Raw genomic sequence first — 22,214 nt, forward strand, 5'->3', positions numbered from 1 at the left:
AGACCTTACCTCTACCTCGTAGAGATAGAGAGGTTATTTTCGATAAACCTCGTAAATACCATCCTTTCTTCAAGTTTACCTAGTAATGTTGTATGCCGCAAAGGAGAATCCAGGATTTTAATTCTACGAGTTTCTAAAACTACTTCAAACTTAAAAGGAATAATAAGTACAATAAAATAGGAAAATAATAGGGATACAAGGATCCCTTTATTGTGAGTTGCTCCATTCCAAAATATGTGTCACCTTAGCTCACGGAATAAGTGTCATCTTAGGAATTAAAAAAAAAAAATAGTTTGTTTTTCTTCCAACTATACCCTTATACCCTATCTTCTTAATAGTATTCAATTTTCAATAAACATTTATTAAACAGGGATAGTTAAGTCAAGTCATAATACATAAATATGCCCTTTAACTTGGTCTCGTGTGGCATTTATGTCCTCTAATTTTGGGTGTGTATAAATAGGCACTTAATCTTGTATAAAGTTGAGCAAGTAGATCCACGCGTCCTATGTGAAAAATCACGCGAGATTGCCATGTAGATGGCACGGAGGCTGCATGTTTGTACTTATTCAACTTTATACATAACCATGTCTTTTAACTTGGCCTCAGCGAACATGTATGTCCTACAACTTTGGATGTGCACAAATAGACACTTAAACTTGTATAAAGTTAAACAAGTAGACACACGTGTCCTACGTGACAATTCACGTGAGATTCCCATATAGATGCCATGAAGGGTGTGTGTCTACTTGTTCTAACTTTATACAAGTTTATGTGTCTACTTGTACACACCTAAAGTTGGAGGACGTATATGTCAGTTAAGGTCAAGTTAAAAGGAATGATTATGTACTATCGATGTGATCTTTGCTAAGGTAACACTTATTTTAGGACGGGATTATATAAAACAAAATAATCTTTTCTTCATTTTTTCTATTTTATAAAGATGAACCTAGATAGACAGAGGTACCCAGTAATGCTTCATAGAGTAATTGACTCAATACCCTTTACAGGGAATCAGTTCACTGCCACAAATCCACTAACAAAAAAGGCATATTCTTATGTAAAAATTAAAGCAACTCATGATTTGCCTGGAAGGTGTTTGATGAAATTACTGAAAGAAAATTAAATTAAAAAAGAGCATAAAGCTAGCCATCTGTTCTTACATTGATGGATATATATAGTTAACTTATATATTTGGAGGTGTCAGGTATTCCGTAAATTTAGTCGAAGTGTGCAACAACCAACCTGAAGATCATGGTTATAAAAAAAACATGACATTTAAAATGATCTTTATATGATTGCACTAACAATTGTGGACAGAGTTAACTGAGGAGTTGGTAGGTGTCTCGTAAATTTAGTTGAGGTGCACGAAAGCTAACCCGAAGACTACAGTTATCAAAAAAAAAAAAGACTTGTAAAATTTCTTAAAAGTCTCTTCAAGCTTCAATTAGCAAAATAGCCTATTGAGAAAATTTAACTATTAAACCTCTTCAAGTTTTCAGTTAGCAAAATGACCTACTTATATTTTCTCATTTATCGGATTGATAATTGATCTTTCCATTTATAGGTAGGGTCGATAATCGATCTGTCGGATTGATAATCGATCCGTCCATATATAGATCGGATCGATAATCAATTTGTCGGTTTGATAATCAATCTGTCTATATATCGATCGGATAAATAATATATTTATCTAAAAAAATGGGTCATTTCCCACCAAAAAACTTGTAGTCTATTTAATTAAAAAGAAACTTGAAAAGACCATTTAACAAAGGATTTTGTATAGTGTTCAGTTTTCAAGAGCATTTATTAAATATTCTCTTTAACTTGACCTGAGGTGGCATTTGGGCGCTCCAACTTTGTGGTTTCCCCATTTCATATAAAAATAAAATCAAATAGTAACTAAGATGCAGTAAAACTTTTACAAGTTCTTCTAATCTATTAGACCAACAATACACTTTGTTTGTGAATTTCTAACTTATAATTCTTATATATTTACTAGTTTTCTCTGTATAAATACTAAATTCGCACCTGAGCCCTTAGATCCGCCCGAGCTGAGGCCAAATTAAAAGGTATGATTATGTAGTATGAACATGATTTTTGTTAACATAATATAAAAAAAGAACAATCTTTTCGCATCCAAGGGTGTGGCCTTGTGGTATATGAAGTGGGTTGAGAGTCGGAGGTCCAGCATCGAAAAAAGATATGGACAGAGTTATCTAATATCTATTACTGACAGATGGTGACAGGTATTGCGTGGATTTGTTATAACAATCTTTTCTTCATTATTTCATGTTGTTTCCGCTTTAGGGCCCTTAAAACATAACATAAATTATCTTTTCATAAAGAGGTACTTAAAAAAGATACACCATTTTCTTTGTCACTTTGTTGAAAATTTATACTTTAATAAAGCTGGAACTTCCAATAATGCTCCATTTAATACTTAACTCAATACCCTTTACAGGCAATCAGTTCAAATCCGCTAACAAAAAAGGCAAATTCTATGTGAAAATTAAAGCAACTCGTGATTTGCATGGAAGGTGTTCGATGAAATGACTGAAAGAGAATTCAATTAAAAAAGACCATAGCAACAGTGTAAGGATGTTACCTTTTTTTCTTTCTCAATAAACAAAGACCATTAGCAATGGATTGTGGAAAAATTTCATCTTTTTGCTGTAAAAGGACATGTAAAATGAGTACTGTAAAAGTTTCATCTTTATAAAGTTGAATTCCAAAGAGGAAAGTGACAAGAAAATGGTGTATCTTTAATTTATTTTTTTTTTGGAAAAGATAAGCTGTGCTATGGTATAAGGGCCCAGAAGTGGGAACAACATGAAAAAGTGAAGAAAAGATTGTTCTTTTTCATAAACCACATTATTGTTGTTTGTGGATTTACGTGAACCTAGTAGCTTTTGCCTAAATCATGTATATGTTTTAAGAAATTCACTAAATATTTATAAATGTTTGAGCTGAGGGTTAATCGGAAACAACCTCTCTACCTCACAAAGGTATGGGTAAGGTCCGTGCTGTGTTGTCAGAGGCGTGCTTAAGTGCTTTGCGTCGCTTGATTTGGGCTTCAATGTCGTCACCAGGATTCTAAGACGTACTTTTCCTTGCCAATGAGCCTTTTGAAGAGGCGACATTAAACAATTGATATTTCACTTTATCGTAATTTTTTCTTCAATTTCTTTGTTCATATATTTGTCGTTCATGCTTATTAACTATTAGTGTTGGACTAAACATATTCACTAAAGCACATGCTTTATTTGCATTTTGTGCTTAAAGCCCCAACAGACGTTAGAGCTTTTCTGCGCTTGTTGCTTTTGATAACACCGGGACCCAGGTTCGCATACATCCTACTCTGCCTAGACCCCGCTAGTGGGATTACATTAGGTATTTTTTTTTTTTTGTTGTTATTTGATTATGAACCCAGTTAGGATTATATATTAGTTTAAGGTTGTTGTAGGAAACGATTAACTTAAAATCCTGGATCCATCTCTAAGACACCCAATATTATTGGGTATAGTTGAAGAAATAATGCTATTATAAAGGTATTATGGGCACATATGTGAGAAGCTTTGTGGTTAAAGCTAAAGAAAGACATAAGCATTCCTTGTTGAGCTAATATGACAATGGTCATGTATGTTTACAGGGTTTGTATTTCTCTTTTGCTGCTTATAGTCATTTTAGAGGTGACTGTGGAACAAGCTACGCAAGGCCCTCTACGCAAAATCTGTACAATAACTTTATATGATGAAAAATTGCCAAATATACCTCCTCTTGCAAAAGAAGATGGTAAGATTTTGACTGTCTTAAGTCGTTAAGGCTTCTCGGCCATTGACATATACTGAACTCAGTTATTTGTGTCAACATTTTTGCTGCTTTGTTTTCTTATACTAAATGATTCAAACATGTTCCAATCTTATTTTGCTTTCAATGTTACTGTCGTTATGGAGAAATAATTTTCTTTTGTACTTCCGTTATTTCTTGTGTGGGACTGCCTTGATTGAGCCAAGGGTGTATCTGAAACAACCTCTCAACCTCTGAGGTTGGGGTAAGGTCCACGTACACTCTACACTCCCTAGACCCCACCTTGTCGGACTACAAAGGGTTATGCTGTTGTTGTTCGGATAAATGCAAATTTCATCAATGGAAGTTCTCAACCTCCACTTAGCGCTATGTTCTACACAAGTTTGTTGACGCTCTGACTGAAAACATGGTATTTGTCTACCAAAAAATGTTTCCGTCTAAATCATAATAGTCCATTGTTGTCTGAATTCATAGTCAAATTACTTTTAACTTGCCTTGTTATATTTTCAAATTATTTTTCCATCCTGAGAAGGGGAGTCTTGAAGTAACTGGTAAAGTTATTGTCATATGACCAGGAGGTCACGGGTTCAAGCCTTGGAAACAGCCTCTGAAAGAAATGCAAGGTAAGGCTGCGTACAATACACCCTTGTAGTGGGGCCCTTCCCTGGACCCTCCGCATAGCGGGAGTTAAGTGCACCGAGCTGCCCCCCCCTTTTTTATTTTTTAATTTTTCCATTCTGACTTCCCCTTCAATTTTTTGAAGTTTTTATAGACATCACCAAAAAAGTTATAGCTTGCTTTGTTTATGGTAAAGACATCTCTTCCTGTAACAACTTTTAATACTGAAATGAAAGATGAACCTTTATGTGTTATTTTGTACATGAATGGTAACACAGATATGAACGGAATATAGAAAGAAAATTGCGCTGTGCGAGAAGATCCAAATAATGTATAAACTTGGTTGACGGTATAAAGAAATTACACTTTCCCTCCTTAACTTATTCACATACTCATAGCTAGCAATTGGCATTGCAATCCTGAGGAGTTCATTTGGTTTAAAAACAAGTTATGCAGGGATTTTATACAGGGATAAATGTAACGATTACTAATGCAGGAATTGTAACGAGGGAATTATTTTTTATCTAGAGTCTAGATGAGCTTGTTATTTGCTGTTATATCTTCATGACATCACAGGTTATCCATTCTAATTTTTATCTCTGCGCTGATGCAATTTTCTGCATTTGGATGTCAGAGGATGTCATCAATGATCTGCTTGGGTGTTCTGGGGAAATATTATCTCCAAGTTGTTCTATTGAATCAAATTCTGTTACTTGCGATTGTTATCCTGAGAACCAGAAAAGATGTCGAGTAGTGCACATGTATTGCTTCTATTCCAAGTTATTTTCTATTATTATGGTTTACTTTTTAGTATTTTTTTTAACTGCTCTTCTTGTTAATTGATCTGCTGAGCAAAACGTCATTTCGAAATATTACAAGTCCTTAGATAGCATGATCTGGAGACATTGATTGGATTACATTCATCTATATTTCTAATTGTAATTTGCACTGATATAACTAGTAAACTATTGTGCCATCATTTTTTGGGAGTTTGGGTGATTTGTTAACAGGAATAATATCAGGGGCGGAGCCAAGTAGGAGGATGGAGTTCACCCGAACCCCTTTCGGTGAAAAATTACACTATCTATACATGGTTAAAATTATTTTGCATGTATATATAGTAGATGTTGAACCCTCTTTGGCTTCTAGTGTGTTTACTTCTTCATTTTTTGAAGAAAATCCTAGTTCTGCCATTGGGCAATATATGCTTGTGCGCTTGGGCACTTTGCCATTCTAATGTTATTTGTGGTCGTTGTTTGAGTAGAATGAAAATATGCAGTTCTCATTGTGCTTTTTGGTTTTCGATAACCATGGTGTCCGGGTCAGTTTGCGTGCCCCTTGACTAATTCCACGTGATACCTGCCACCTCCCACCGACAATAGGTATTAGGTAACTCTGTCCATTAAGGCTAGAACAAATGTAAAAAAATCACCTAGTGTTTTTGTCTCAGCTGGGATTTGAACCAACTACTTTGCTACTTGAATTTTTACGATAGATCACAAGTATCTAAAATTATGCCTCTTTACACTTGGAAGGGAGCCTTAGCGTAACATGTGAAGTTTCTTCCATGTGACCAGGAGGTCACGAGTTAGAGCGATGAAAATAGCATTTTGCAAAAATGCAGCGTGATGTCGACCCCTCCGCATAATGCACACTTAGTACACTAGGCTGCCCTATGCCTCTTTACATTTCTATATTATGTTGATTAATTGTGTATGTTTGTACTATAAGGTTTTCGGTGAAGCAGGAATATTCATCGTTGCCTACTCGGCCAAAAATGATTTAGAATAATTTCACTATAATAATAGCAACGTATCCATAACTTCACTGATAATTTCACTGCTAAAGTGTAGAGCAAATTAAGAGACATCTTTGCCTACTCGACCAAATGTGCAGGTCATCCTTGTTTTATATGCATTCATGTCTGAAATTGTGGTCTCATGGGCGTTACATTTTGTTGCATTTGTTTTTAACTTTTCAACTTCGAGATTTCTAATTGATGTTTTTGCAACATAATGAACTGCAGAGATTTCTCCAATAGACAATTACAAGGTGTGATCCCTGGGAAGATTGGAAACCTTCTATATTTAAAAAGGCTGTAAGGATACCTAAACAATTGCTTTGCAGTTTAAATTCGCATTACAGATCATAAGCATACTTGAAGATTTTGCATTTAAGTATCATTCCATTTGTTAGATTCCAGTTGCATTTTGTACGTGAATGTAATAAATATTATAGAAAAAAGAATGCGGTAGCTACAACAACAACATACTCAGTGTAATCCCACACGTGGGGTTTAGGGAGAGTAGTGTATACTCAGACCCCCTTCTTCTGGAAAGTATACTTTATATTTAAGGTCAAATCTGATATTTATGTGTTTATATTGCATACTGAACCCCCTTGATACAACTTGAGAATCTATTTCGAACCCCCTTACATAAAATCATGCCTCTGCCACAACTAGTTGCATATAAAAAACAACACTAGATTTATATCAAATAAACAAGAAATTAGCACTCTGCTGATTTTGGTTTTTGCATCCGTACTTGAATAATAGCAGGGGAGCTCACGGCTAAAAATTTAATGTCTTAACACTCATTTTGAAAAAGTAATCTTATCTCTTGTACTATCCTTTATGTATCTATCTATTTTGGTTGATAACAGATATTTGAATGGAAACAATTTGCGAGGATACATTCCTGAATCATTCAAAAATCTGGATAATCTGTTGGAACTGTGAGTAGTTTCAGAACTTCGGCTGCAAAACTTATCATTATATTAGAAACTTATTTATCTGTTTTTAAAGTCCATTACCATGCATACGATAATGTTTATCTTGAATTACCTGTGATAGTTATGATGTTTGATCTGACAGTTCTCTCTGTGATAACTTATTGGAAGGACCCATTCCACCTTTCTTTGGTCAGATGAAGTCTTTAAAAAGCATGTAAGTCATTGCCTTACCTTTTTGTATCAGCTTTACGACTCAACCTACGAGCAATTTCTATGCACTTATTTTATTGCCTGCAAATTTTTAAATCAAAAAGAGGAAACTATCGTTCCCACTCATTTCCATCAAGGAAAATAAATGGAATAACTTCAATTCGACTGCTTTATAAAACCAGAAATTCTTTTGTGGAGACAAAACAATCATAAAGTAATGGTTCTCGTCTGAGTTTGAATGCTAGCTGTTCTAACAATGTTATGACATCCTAATAGTAGTTGATGACGCGAATATACTGTTGCAAGCAATTCAAATATCAAGAGAATTAAATGATAGATGATTGAAACTTGAAATGCAGAAGTGTTATCGGGTGCTGTGTGATAGCATGATGCTTACCAAAGTCAAATCTTCATCGATTTTGGTGGAGAGGGAAATGTGAAGGATGTTGATAATCCCTTTGTTCATTGCAAATTTGTGACAAAACTGTGGCATTTGATGCTTTACTTGTTTGGCACTTGCTCAATTGTGCATCACTCCTTCAAGAAAACACTTGGAAGTTGGCACTTAGGAAGTGTTTAATGTGCCCCATCGGGTGACGGATGGGTTGTTTGTGTCCTTATATGATCTTGATCAATCCTCAACCCATGAGCTAACTTTCAAGATTGAGTTAGGCCCATGGTCAAAGCCAGACTCAACCCTTTCGTTGTGTGCTGCAATGTAGGGTGTCCATATTATTTTGTCCACGCTCTAGTTGGAAGGCTTGGGCGTGCAGTGGGTTATTAAGTGACACACAGAAAAAAAATCAGTAAAATTCACTCAAACTTCTATCTTGATATCATATTTAATCATTAAAATCTAATCTTGGTTTCCATTACAGATATTTGTGCAAAAACTTCTTCAACCAAACAATTCCTCCGCAATTGGGTTTTCTCCCATCGTTAGAATATTTGTAAGTCTAAAGCTGCATGTCATTGTCATTTCTATTCCAGAATAAATTATCATTATCTAGTTCTCTTAGTTCACAATATATTTTTTTTCTTTTTGTCGTTTCAGAGACTTGGACAATAACCTTTTATCAGGGAAAATTCCGGATGAGCTGGGAAATATTAAGAGCCTCATTGGATTGTAAAATCCTTGATAAGATCCATACTTCTACATTATCCTACTTTCCGTATGTTTTAGTGCAAACTTGAATCCCCATATATTTGCCTTCACAATTAGGTACCTCGTTGATAATCAACTCTCGGATGTACTCCCGGACCGGCTTGGAGATCTTGTGAATCTTGAGGAGTTGTAAGTATATTTTTGTTGGTTATTCCTAACATTTTTTTTCTATGGATTGAGTACAATTTCTTGAATAAGTTTTAAGCCGTATTTGGTTTGTAAGATAAACTGATGCATTATTTGCAGTTTAACTAAAACAACTCAGAGAACTATCATGCAAACGTATCACTGTATTAGTCTTCTTCTTTTTTTGGTCCGAAAAATGTGCTTATATTAAAAAATTCAACAAACGTTCACTTGTATTAAAGTCTTTTATTTGATCACATTCTACTCCAAAAATTTGTGACCAAGTATACAGGTGATGATAAAACCTTTTGTCTAATCTCCAAATGTGATGATAGCTTACAAGCTTGTAAAGAATTACATACAGAGATGATCACATGTTTGATCGTATATGTTTAGGGAATGTAGCTGATCCACCTACATTTAGACTGACTTTTAGTGAATTCTCGTGCGTGTACTTAGCTCCGTACAATGGGATAAAGATGTTTTTTTGGTCTATGCCATGGTTCTGGCAACATTCCCAACCCACAGCTTTCTGTCGAAGCAACAATATATCCAAAGCAAAACAATTGTACTCATTCCTTGTATTTTCTTTTATAGCTGGCTGTAATCATACGGACGCAGAAGCTGCTAAATTTGAACCACATTTACTGGATAGAGTTTCATCCAAGGTTAACAAAGAATATAGGGGTACTTATTATTATGTAATAAATGATTGCAGGCACTTGCAGAACAATGAATTTATTGGTCCCTTGCCGCTGAGCTTCAAGAATTTGAATAAACTGACATACTTGTAAGTACCTATTCTCTTATCTTTCATTCGCATTAACATAGACTGAGGGGGGGGGGGGGGGGGGGGGTGTTGGGGGGTTAATATACATCTTCAGATTACTTTTAAATCAGTTGATCCTCTTTCGGGTGTAGCAATGTGCGAGGGAACAACCTCAATGGAGCAATCCCAGATATTTTCGAGCAGTGGCAAGATCTTCGTATCATGTAAAACTCAGCAAGTAACTGTATACTTTTATACAATCTATGCATGTTTTTTTCAAGACTATTGATTCTTCTCTTCACCTGTTGAGAAGGAATCTGATGGGGAATAGTTTTTCTGCACCTTTGCATGGCCAATTCTCGAAGCTGAAGAGTCTAACGGATCTGTAAAATCCTGTAGCTTTTCGATGTACTCATTCTTGAAAGGAGTTCTCCCAAACTTTGAATTATTATGTATTTTATAATATCTATTTCAGGCATATCAGTCACTTAATTGGAGGAAGCTCGTCGTTTCCAGATTTATCCGGAACGAAAATTTTGAGAGTTTTGTGAGTCCCTGGCACCCAAAGTTTCATGGTTATTGGATTAGTAGTTTTTTTTTTGCTCTTCTCCTAATATACAGTTCTATTTTCTGATTTGTTGTTTATCCAGGACATTGAGGAATTGTTCAATAGCTGACCGCATCCCTATTCAGATATGGAATTTATCTGGCCTAAAGTATCTGTAAGACAGCTTCTGCAGTCAATATCTCCATTTCATTTACTTTAAAAAGGCGTATGATTATTTGATAGGGGAAGTCGATGCGTCAAATGTTCTCGTCTCTGACTGTGCCTTTATCTTATGAAACTCTTTGGGGTTGTTTGGTAGGATGTATTAAAAAATCTAATACATGCATTAGTCATGATATTATTTAAACTTTGGTTGGTAGGATGTTCAGGGTATACAGTTGTAACGCCCCGCATCTGGTACCCGGAACGCTACATGGTGCTTATGACCCCGAAGGACCACAAGCTAACCTACCCATGACTGATATCTGTACCTGTACACTGCATAATATACTGTATATGAACATACACTGTAAAAATGCGGAATAAAAGTTGTAAGGCCATAAGGTTCAAATCTGAACTAATACTGAATATAAAGCAATGTCTGTAGTGGGGTATATCAATACCCAAAACGGAATATAAGTACTCAAAATACTGAAGTCTGAACATCTAGTCTGAAAGCCTCTAAACTGTCTGAATAAAGAGTTGATGGGACATGTCCCCAACTAACTCCAACTACTAAAACAAAATAAGTACTAAAAGCTGAAATGATAAGGCATCCTCAAATGATGAGGACTCACTGCTAATCTACTGCTGCAGGAATCTGGAATGCTACTGACGCTCTGGATCTCATGCTTCTAAACCTATGGTATAAGACACTATAGCTCGAATGCGCCAGTACTTTGAATGTCCTGGTATGCAAGTGAGGTAGGTTGAATGCATGGGGTTCATATGCATGAACAATACTAACTGACTAACTAACATGAACGTGAGAATACATGCATGACATACGTAACTGTAACTAAGATCATACTGATACTAAGTTCTGAGTTCTGAGTACTGATTTACTGACATCTGAGTTTACTGATATTGATATTGGGCTAATAAATATTGAGGGACTAATATTATATTACAAATAAAAGGGGTGACTGTTTCTGACAGTTCTGATTATGAAGAACTGGTCTGATTTACTATATCTGATAGTCCTGAATCTGAATACTGATAACATGAGTTTCGTATAATTGATATATTGTTAACTGAGTTCGTGATAACATGATTACTAAGTCTGAGTAATGATAACATAAGTGAATGTATCTGACAGCCCTGATACTGATGGAACTAACTGAGTTTCGTAATGTTCTGAGTTGACTGTATCTGACAGTCCTCAATTCTGAAGAACTATCTGAGTTCTTTTACTGAAACTGAGTGACTGTATCTGACAGTCCTGAAACCTGTAATTGAAACTGTGGAAAGTAGTCATCTAACCGACATGCCCCAAATATAGCAATATAGCTGAGTTAGGGTCCAATCTGTAACCCCAATTGGAAGGGTGTCAATACCGTGCCACTGGTAAGGACAAGCTGTGAGTAACCCTTATTTGGCAGGTACTGAAATGAGAACGGTGGGAATCCTCATCTGACAGGTTAGGCCACCTCATCTACCCTCAATTGACAGGTATTGATGTCTCAACCTACGCTGGCTACGTAGTTCTGGAACGCAAGGATTGCTTCTAAGAATCACACCCTCTACTGGCAAGTAAGTTCCCATCCTTGGGTTCACTCGGTGCTGAATCCTACTCCCATCTGAATAGACACTGAACATGATTAACTGAACTGTACTGGACCGAGTTACTGAGTTCCGTTGACTGACGGAATATTTCTGAATCTGTTAACTGACTGAGTTCATGGGATTTCTGAAACTACTGAATAACTGAGATTTCTGAGTTTTCCTGAGTCATGACACTGACTGAATTCTACTGAACATGGCTTGAATGAGATTATCGTGAAAACATGACACTAGCTCTAGGCACACAACTATATTTTTTGGGTACAAGTACCCCAGGACTCGATGGAAGGAAACTGACAAGGCATGACACTTTTTGAATACATAACCAACATCAACAATCCATAATACAATAAGTTGGGGATTTCATGAAGTACATGGTTATCATAATCTTGTACATGAATAAGAATACATCTCAACATATCAATATTTCATCAACTAGTCCCATAAGTAATCCTTCAAATCCTTCAAACACTCATAATGCACAACAATATCATAAAAGTCATTTTGATAATAAAGGTAAAGCATGCATTTGTCATTTGGATCACAATTTAGCTATAAGGCATAATTTATATCCTTTTAGGCATTGTATCAAACACCTTACATGCACTACTTAAGGCATAGGTAAAACTATCAATTTAACAATCTTTAACCACCAAATTCATGGATTTTAACTCATATGCTAACATAGTTTCATAAATACACATAAAGATTCCAACTTGGGAATCATACAGCAAAAATCACATAAACGTATTCATCCCACAACATAGACATCATGATTTATAATTTAAAATAGGGTTCTTGAGCTTTATGGATGAAAGGAATCCATAAATCAACATTACACATACCTTAGATGGAAGATCTGTGAAACTAATGGTGAAATTTCTTGATTCTTGAAGTTCCTATGAAAACCCTATCCTTGTTCTTGAAGAATTTTTGAGAAAAGAGGCTATATTTTGGTGTAAATCAGCCTTAATCCCGTGTTTGTGGGTATATATAGGGTGGTAAAAAGACTAAACTAACCCTAAGAAAACAAACAAAATCACAGTTGTTCCTCAGTTGACAGGCTTGACATGCTGAAGTAAATTAGTCATAACTTTTTACTCCGATGTTGGATTTGGATGTAATCAATTGCATTAGAAAGAAGACTCAAAGATATTTAATTTGATATATAGCAGCTCTCCCAGTTCATTATATACAGAGACTTATGATAGTTGGAAGTTGACCCTGAAATTGGGGCCTGAAATGCGCCCAGAATGCGGGAGCATTTCAAACCAGTGAGTTTTGCACCTGAAATGTGCCCAAGATGCGCCGGAATGCACCAAGGACGTACTAATGACTTTCCCCATCGCAACACAACTTGAAAATTGGAAATTAGAGGTTGGGAAGGTCGTCAAATAAATCCCCAAAGTTCGAAGGCTTAAAATGAGACTAAGTCCTTAACACTTTGCTACATTTTCTAAGTGTTGGGACCTCTCATGGAGCTTTACGGGCTGAATTTGACATGTGATTTTGCGGGGTCTTACAGTAGTATATAAAAAAAAAATACTTGAAGTGCTTGGAACAAAGTGGAAAAACAAATTAATTGAGTGTAAACCTGTCACTAAATAGGCTTTACATGTTTCATGAACAAATATATAAAGTAATTCTACTTTATTTTCTCCTGATGCAGGGACTTGAGTTTCAATAGTTAGTTTGGTGCAATTCCGGAAGCTGTTAACAACTCGCTGAATTATATGTAAGCGATCTTGCTTCTCTAACTAATCGCTAAATATAAAAGGCGATACTATGCATTTCTTCTTGAAGCCAGTAATAGTTTCTTACCAGTAGTATTAGCAATATTCTCGTATTTTCATGTTCTTTTGTTTTGGTTATCACATGTGTTTGATTGTGCTTGATTATATTCATTATTTCATTGATGTTACTGTTCTTTCTTCCTTATGATGTCGTGTACTGTTTTCCATTACGTACTATTTTTCATTTTGCATTCCCTTTTTCAAACTACTTTGGTTTCCATTGGGTATGTTGTTGATGTTGTTTGAATATCAGGCATTGTTTGATAGCTCACTTTTGATGAATTTTGTGCACTGTGATGCCGGAACATTGATTTTTTTTTCACAATGTTTTCTTTTTCTGTCTTGGTATCAACTGTCATGACTTGGTGCGTTGTTTTCAGATTTCTAAGAAAAAATAATCTCAATGAGACAATTCCAGCTTGGATGAATGCTACTCAATACGTGTAAGTGTTTTTTTGCGTTAATATATTACTTTTTTGGTTTTAAGTTCAGACATTACTAGCAGCTACTAGGAAATTTACTTTGTAAAGCCGGGGAAGAGAGTAACAGAATGAAACTACATTGAGGTGATGACAGGAAAGTAAAAGAAAGCGCCAAATTGCATCTGTTACTTTAGCCTTTGCAAATTATGTTTAACTGTAAAGTTGCAAGTTGCAGCTGTTATGTTTAACCATTTAAAACTCGCTTTCTGTTTTTTTGCTAATCCCTTCTGTTAACGAATACAATTGTGTTTGTGTTGTTTTGGTCATTATTGCTTTCAATTAAGCTACGGTTTATACTTAGAGCAAACATTTCTTTTATCTATGTTCTTTTTTTTTTACTCTTCTATCTATTACTAGGGTATAATATTTGTTCAGAATTTATATTATAATTATATTGTCGTAAAACATCATGGAATTTAATTTCTTCCAACTGAAGTTTGATTTAGCATGATTTTCTGTGCTGACTTTGTCTTTTCATTAATTTCTACAACGTATTCTGCCACTCACCCATCCAAGTCAAAGTGCAGGGATGTTTCTGAAAACCTTTTCAGAAATGTGGGCATTAACCACGGACAGACGCTAAACCCTGACTTGTAAGGGTGATTTTCACATATCTTGAAAAATCTTATGTATGTACTTCTTAGCTATGTTTCTTGGACTCTCCAAAATTTTTACATACACCCATTGACATTTTTGAAGAGTCCGAGCAACATAGCTTCTTAGTTGCTTTTCTATTTCTGAATCCAATGATATTACCCTTTTCCAGGAATCTGTTCGAGTGCTGCCCCAACGAAAAGGATAAGTAAGCTCTTCCACGAGTATCTCCACAAAGAGGAAAAAAAAAAAAGAAATAATTTGGTCTTCTAAGCAAATTGGTCTGAGTTCTATGCTTAAATTTGTGAGTAAATTTGAATATAGGGTTGCAAAGCGGGACCAAATTGATTTCGATTGTAAGAATGGAACTCAGTTTTGTAAGTACTAATAACTTCAGACGTGAAGTGATATTTGTATACATCTTATGTTATATTCCTTATGACTAGCTTCATCGATAGTCTCTCTGTTTCCATTTGTTTGTCTGTTTTAGCTTGAGAGTGTAAGAAAGTAGAGAGAACTCTTTTGAGTCTTGTGGTTCTAAACTAAAGGAAAGTAAGATAAACAAAGTAAAACGGACGGAGTACATCTTTTGGGATTGAATGTGACACTGCATAAAATATTATGACAGACTAATTATTTCTATAGTGAAAAGTGTTTGTTTCATGACTCATGATAAGATTTATATTTTCTAGTTTGTCGTCAAAATGTTGTGTTTCTAGAGTGTTTCCATTCCAGATTAAATTCTGTCTGCCTTTTGAGATTATAAATGCATCATGTACTAAATAGCATCTCCTTCTGTAGATGATTGGTTGTATATAAACTGCGGTGGAGAGTCTGTATCAGTTGACGGAAGAGTTTATGAAGCTGATGTAAATCCACGTGGTGAATCAACTTTCTTCAATAGATCAAATTGGGGCTATAGTAGTATGGGAAACTTCTTATGGGCAAGTCGTTATAAGTACATTCTAAATGATAGCCAAATTCATGTTGGTGAGGCCCAATTGTATAGCTCGGCACGTTTATCCCTAATCTCCTTGAAATATTATGGATTTTGTTTGAAAAGTGGTGTGTACAACGTGAAGCTTCACTTTGCTGAAATATCTAGTAGCGAGAATAAAGTTTCGCATAGCAAAGTGGGGCGTCTCTTTGATGTAGATATCCAGGTAAGGTACCAAAACCATCAAGTTTTTCATCCATACGCAAACATAAAGAAGATTTTTAGATAATATTTATGCAGGGGGAAAATGTGCTGAGAAACTTCAACATAGAAAAAGACGCGGGAGGTGTGAATAAGGCTATAACAAAGGAATTTACTCGTGTGCTGAATAACAGTCTGGAGATTCATTTATACTGGTCTGGAAAAGGGTCAGTCTTATATCCATCAAAGTACTATGGGCCCCTTATATCCGCAATTACGGTAACTCCAGGTATTAATTTTATGCCGGATTGTTCACTATTTTATGAAGGGGGGAATTGGAGCAACGATAAAGTTGTCTCCGTGTGACCTACAGGTCACCGGTTCGACCGCAGAAGAAGACACTGGCTAATGCTTGCATTAGGGTAGGCTATCTATATTACCCCCCTTGGGGTGTGTCCCGGCCCTGCATGAACGCAAGATGCTTTGTGCACCAGGATACACCCGACCATTTACCATTTTATATGGCTTTGGTTCCTATTTTGTGACTGATATTTCACCGCAACAATTTATGAACCAGCTCGTCGATCAAATCTGTCCACTGGAGCGCTTGCGGGAATTTCAGTATTTGCATTACTTCTTCTAACTGTATTGTTCATAGGTTTTACCTGGAGATTCAAAGACATATGGCGGGGAGGTAACACTACTTTATTATATATTTTATTTGGTTTCCATTGGGATTTATAGTTATCGGTTTTAATCACCACCATGTTTATCATAGGTCTTTTTATTTGTTGTAAGCTTCTTTACTTTATTTATGTTTTCGATTCCTCTGACATATATTTACTAATGTGTTGGTATAGAGTTAGAACTTGTTGAATTGTACCCTGGAGGGCTTTACGACTACCGGAAAATTAAAGCTGCCACAAAGAAATTTGATATTGCGAACCGGATTGGTGAGGGAGGTTTTGGGACAGTCTATAAGGTTAGCTAGAATCTTAACTCATTATAGGTTATGATTTTTTCTGATACACAATTTCATCATCTGAAATACTTAACGAATGTTCAGGGAACACTCAAATGGGACAGCCGTCGCAGTTAAAAAGCTTTCAAGAACAAAAGAAGGAATGTGGGAGTTTGCGGAAAAGAGTCGTGCAATTGCTGGCATGAAGCATTCAAATATTGTAACGCTAATAGGATGCTGTGTGGGAAACAACCAACTTCTGCTTATCTATGAGTACATTGGAACCAACACTCTTGAAGATGCATTATTTGGTAACACCTTCCGTTTATGAAAGATTTCTTCGTTAAGTCTCCATAGTTGTAGTAAAGAAGAGGAAAAAGAGAATTTAGCTGTACTAAGGATAAGTTGAGCTTTGGTTACTTACAGGTTCAAACGATGAACTTAGAGCTAGACTAGATTGGCCAACGAGATATAGAATTTGTCTTGGTCTAGCAGAAGGTTTAGCTTTTCTTCACGAGGGCTCCAAACAGGAAATTATACATGGGGATATTAAACCAGCGAACATTCTTCTTGATGATGATCTAAATCCGAAGATATACGATTTTGGATTTGCAAGGCTCTATCACAAGCAAAGGCCAGAAGGAACAATGTAAGGAAACGCCCTAACTGAAACGTTGGGAGACTGATTTTTCTTTCAAATTGGTTAAAATTTTGCATACGGTGGCTATCACAATTGCACTTCTCACTGATAGAAGCCTTTTGCAGGTCATACACAGCGCTAGAAGTTAAAGATCGCCCCTTAGAAGCGAGCGCGGACGTGTATAGCTTTGGGGTTGTCACACTTATAATTGTCAGCGGAATGAAAATCAAGAACCCGAGGCCAGGTGGTGAGACTGAATACCTCGTGGATGAGGTGAGTGAAACTCAACTAACTCGAATAGTTATGTACATTACTTTAGGAAACTAGAGAAAGTTATTGGCTTTAATCGATTACTATAGGCACAAAAAAAGGATCAGAGGGGAACTTTAATGGAACTCATTGATCGTAATCTGAGATATGATTGGGAAGAAGCACAGATGATTCTAAGATTAGCAATCCAATGCATCGATTCACCGTCAGTCAGACCAACCATGTCTACAATCGTGAAGATTTTAAAGAAAGAAGACTCAATCGAGACCATTTTGATCAAACCAGAGGGTGTTTAATTTCTCCATGTAGCAGACTCAAATGTGGGAAACAACTTGCTCCTATTGGCTTCTCATGACCACTACAGCATCTCGGCAAAGAAGGTTAGAAATCGTGTCTTTACTAAGCGAGAAGTAAAGGAGTATCATATTTGAGTTAGCAATGCGCTTGACCAGGGGCGGAGCTAGAACCCAAGTAGTATGTTTGTCCTAAATCTTGTATTTGTGTTATGAGATTACCTGAATATGTACATATGTTAAATTTAGAATCTGGTTATTAGCAGTTGATGTTGTTACGGTAAATTCAGAAGTCATAAAATTCAAATCCTAGATACGCTTCTGTGCTTCGACTAGTGTGCCAGGATTTGATATTTGATTGGCTTGCCAGGTTATGTAAAATACATGATCGTGTTGCCTTATTGAGTTAAAATCTTGTTGCATCTATTAAAGAAGATGATAAGATATGATGAAACACAAGAAAAACATGTCTTCAAAATTTATGTGTGACGTCGGTGTAAGGTGTCTACAAGACAATGAAAAAATTTAGACTGTTTAGCTACCAGTTGAAGTCGAGTTGACATGTGTACAACGTGCACTACTGAAATCGAGTTGACACGTGTACGATGTGCAATATCGAAGTTGAAGTTCTTAATTACCGGCTGAGTTCGAGTATTGAGCGGGAGCCTTGGAGTAACTGGTAAAGTTGTCATGTGATCAGAAGGTCGTGGAAACAGCTTCTGCCAGAAATGCATGGTAAGACTGCGTACGATAGACCCTTGTGGTCAGGCTCTTTCGTGGACCCTGTGCATAGCAGGAGCTTTAGTGAACCGAGCTGCAATAATTTTGAAAAAGCAAAAAAACAGTGAGAAACATTATTGTGCGGGCTGCTAATTAATGTAAACGGGTAAATGTTCTCAAAAGAAGATTTACATGTTTTTTTTAATAATTGTAGTGTTCGAGCCATCTTTCATACAACTCAACTAAATTTATGAAATATCTGTCACCCCCAATATATCAGGTAATTTTGTCCACTAAGGTTAAAACAAATGAAAAGAATCACTTATTTGAACCTGAGACCTCGAGTTCTCAACCAACAATGCTCATTTTACATGTCTTTTTCGCACCTCGATTAATTTCACAAAGTACCTGCTAGCTCCCACTAACAGCAAATATGAGAACTCTGTTCACTGAAGTTAAAATAGATGAGAAGAAATTATCTACGTTATTAAGCACTCGGCCACACCCTTGGGGTCCAAATTGTTATGGTCTTTGTTTATTGAGAAAAAATAAAGGTAATATCCCTTTTCTGAGTCCTTTTTAAATAGAATTTTCTTTCAGTCATTTCATCAAACACTTTCTATACAAATCACGAGTTACTTTAATTTTCACATAAGAATATGCCCTTTTTGTTAGTGGATTTGCTATCAAAAATACTGGGTTACCTATACTTGTTATTGATGAGAGGTAGCAGGTATCCTACGAAATTTATTGAGGTGCGTGCAAGCTGATTCAGACACCACAATTATCAAAAAAAATAACAACATGATTATATCCAGTGTAGTTCCACAAAGTGGGATATGAGGAGGATAGAGTGTACGCTGACCTGTGGGGTATGTTAGCTTTAATTTCACATAAGAGTATGACCTTTTTGTTAGTGGATTTAATACGCCGATTCACGATTTAAACTCCTATGTGTTCAATTTTATGGTTGTGTATTCCTAAAGTTTCGAGTCAATATCTTGTAATTTTAATGGACTTTAGAACGTAAATTTATGCTCCGACATCGAAAATATCAGGTTCAGATGAACGTGGTACTATGTCTTAGCTTTGGGAGACAGAGTTATCAGGTATTTGTTATTGGTGGGAGGTAGTAGGTATCTCGTGAAATCGAGGTGTGCATAAGCTGGTCCATAAGTGTACGCCGACTTGTGGCATATGGAGAGGGTAGAGCGTACGCCGACTTGTGGGGTATGGCGAGGATAGAGTGTACGCAAGTTGACTCATGCACTATGATTATCAACAAGAACAAAAACATGAACATAACCAATGTAGTCCCATAAAGTGGGGTATGGGGAGGGGAGATTGTACGCTGACTTGTGGGTTATAGGTGAGATAGATATGATGTTTCGGATAGATCCCCAGCTCAAGACAGAAACACTCTAGAAAAAGACATAATGAGATAGACAACACGATTATCGAAAAAAGAAAAAGAGTCAAGGAATCTGCACAGCATTATTGGATATTTCATCTTTATAAAGTAGAATTTCCGAAGCTCAAAGTGACATGAAAATGTTGTATCTTTACTTTTTTGGAAAAGATAAGCAATGCTATGCTGTAAGGGCCCAGAAGTGGAAACAACATGAAAAAGTGAAGAAAAGATTGTTCTCTTTTTATAAACCACACAATGTTGTTTGTGGATTTACGCTGAATCTTGTGGCTTTTATCCGAAAAATTAAACGGATCATATTGGGATGATCCCCAATTTCCCCCAACTTCCTTGACATGTCCAAGTCAATTTTTGGCATGTATATGTTTTAAGAAATTCGCTAAATATTTATAAATATTTGATGCGAGGGTCTATCAGAAACTATCTCTACCCACAAAGGTAGGGATGAGGTATGTGCACTGTTGTTGATGGTGCGTTTAAGCCTAAGCGAGACTCAAAACCTGCTAAGCACTTCAATGACAATTGATATTTCACTTTGTCGTAATTTATCTTCCATTTCTCTGTTCATATATTTGTTATCATGCTTATAATTATTAGTGTATATATATATACACACACATATATAAATGTATATCTATTTTTCATTAAACCACACACTTTATTTGCGATTTGTGCTTAAAGCCCCAACAAATTTTCGAGCTTTTTTGCGCTTTTAATAACTCCGGTAAATTGCATGCCATAGACCCAAATATGGGTGGCTTTAGATATTTGATCCCAAATAAAAATGTCTTTGAAGAATAATCTTCCTTACTTTTTAAGTATAGTACAAGTACAATTTTGCCCTCTACACCTTAAATATATTTTTACACTTTTCATACTCATTTGTCTCTTAAATTATATTTTTTTTACTTTTTTTATTTTATTTTCATATTTTAATTCATTAATCTGAACTTTTATTTTTTTATCTTTTTTTTCTCAAGTATTATCTATTTCTTCATGTTATATTTTTTATTATTTTCTTCTTTTATATATTCAGTTCCTTATGGACCCCAACGATTTTATTTTCACAACAAATTATATCTTTTTTTCCTATGATTTTTTCTCTTTTTTTTTTCTTTTCTTCTTTTTATTCTTTTGTTTTTCTGTTAATGCACCTGAATCCCTTTTTCTTTTACTAAGGATTCTACGTACCCAATTTCTGCATACCCTCATTTTAGGAAATTTACCATTTGTCTCTCGTGTTTTATTTTTTGTTATTTTCATACTTATTTGTCTCGCAAATTTTATTTTTATTTTTATTATTTTCACTTTTTTTTAATTTTATTTTCATGTTTTAATTTATTTATCTCAACCTTTATTTTATTTTTTCTCAAACATTAACTATTTCTTCATTTTTTTTTAATTTATTTATCTCAACCTTTATTTTTATTTTATTTTTTATTTTATCATTTCTCTTTTTTTCCTCATTTTTTCAAACTTTATTTTTTTCCTCTCATTTTTATTTTTCTCAATTTTTTTAATTCTTCGCTTTTTTCTTAATCTTATTTTTTTCTTACCTTTTTTCCTCTTTTTTTTTATTTCTCTATTTTGTTTGATCGTCTTTTTTTTTTTCTCAACTTCTATTTTATTTTGTTAATAAATACAAAATTAGATAATCCACAAAGGGATCTTTTTTTTTTTGGCATCAAAACAAATTTAAGGACATGAAAACATAACGTGGTAGAGTCAACTCTTGCCCCTGGGGCATAATTTGTTGTTTGAAAGTTCTTGAATTAAGTCTTGCCTCTAAGGCGATAGTTGTAGAACATCTCATTAATGAAAATATAACGTGATAAAGTCAACTCTTTCCCGCGGGGCATAATTTTTTGTTTAAAAATTCTTGAGCTAAGTCATGCCTCTGAGACAATAGTTATAGAATATTTCACAAATGAAAACATAACGTGGTAGAGTGGGGCATATTTATAGTTTGAAAGTCCTTGGTCTAAGTTTTGCCTCTGATGCAATAGTTTAAGAACATCTCATAAATGAAAACATAACGCGGTAGAGTCAACTTTTGCCCGTTGGGCATAATTTGTTGTTTGAAAGTCCTTGAGCTAAGTCTTGCCTTTAAGGCGATGGTTGTAGAACACCTCAT

General features: G+C 35.4%; 2 protein-coding genes across 16 annotated transcripts in view; both read left to right on the forward strand.

The window, feature by feature from the left end:
* The window catches only part of LOC107868403 (probable LRR receptor-like serine/threonine-protein kinase At1g53430), a 76,067-nt gene that overhangs the window by 40,838 nt on the left and 13,015 nt on the right, over window positions 1-22,214 (forward strand). The gene's annotated exons all lie outside the window — the stretch shown is intronic.
* LOC107868401 (probable LRR receptor-like serine/threonine-protein kinase At1g53430) lies at window positions 1,938-17,366 on the forward strand. Of its 13 annotated transcripts, none has more exons than XM_047410543.1 (21): window positions 1,938-2,249; window positions 2,465-3,343; window positions 3,653-3,795; window positions 4,386-4,433; window positions 5,063-5,189; window positions 6,455-6,526; window positions 7,093-7,164; window positions 7,304-7,375; window positions 8,250-8,321; window positions 8,426-8,497; window positions 8,594-8,665; window positions 9,381-9,452; window positions 9,584-9,655; window positions 9,745-9,816; window positions 9,907-9,978; window positions 10,082-10,153; window positions 13,430-13,495; window positions 13,934-13,996; window positions 14,563-14,628; window positions 14,802-14,837; window positions 15,431-15,569. In XM_047410543.1, exons 2-17 carry the CDS (start codon window positions 3,258-3,260, stop codon window positions 13,449-13,451), a joined length of 1,218 nt encoding a protein of 405 aa, XP_047266499.1. In that variant the 5' UTR covers window positions 1,938-2,249; window positions 2,465-3,257; the 3' UTR covers window positions 13,452-13,495; window positions 13,934-13,996; window positions 14,563-14,628; window positions 14,802-14,837; window positions 15,431-15,569. The 13 variants fall into 13 exon arrangements, with proteins under 13 accessions (XP_047266499.1, XP_047266509.1, XP_047266506.1 ...); XM_047410550.1 differs by lacking the exon at window positions 1,938-2,249 and adding an exon at window positions 10,795-10,902 and having other exon boundaries at window positions 2,291-3,343; window positions 15,431-15,605; XM_047410549.1 differs by lacking the exons at window positions 1,938-2,249; window positions 15,431-15,569 and adding exons at window positions 10,795-10,902; window positions 14,954-14,989 and having other exon boundaries at window positions 2,291-3,343.

The sequence above is a fragment of the Capsicum annuum genome, chromosome 4, assembly GCF_002878395.1.
Source record: "Capsicum annuum cultivar UCD-10X-F1 chromosome 4, UCD10Xv1.1, whole genome shotgun sequence".
NCBI lineage: Eukaryota > Viridiplantae > Streptophyta > Magnoliopsida > Solanales > Solanaceae > Capsicum > Capsicum annuum.

Bases quoted from the DNA above. Each gene is read 5' to 3' on its own strand.
- LOC107868401 (XM_047410543.1), top strand. From the start codon at position 3,258: ATGCTTTATTTGCATTTTGTGCTTAAAGCCCCAACAGACGTTAGAGCT. The intron at 8,666-9,380 runs GTAAGTATATTT...AAATGATTGCAG, and splicing joins CTTGTGAATCTTGAGGAGTT to GCACTTGCAGAACAATGAAT. The intron at 9,817-9,906 runs GTAAAATCCTGT...TATCTATTTCAG, and splicing joins CTGAAGAGTCTAACGGATCT to GCATATCAGTCACTTAATTG.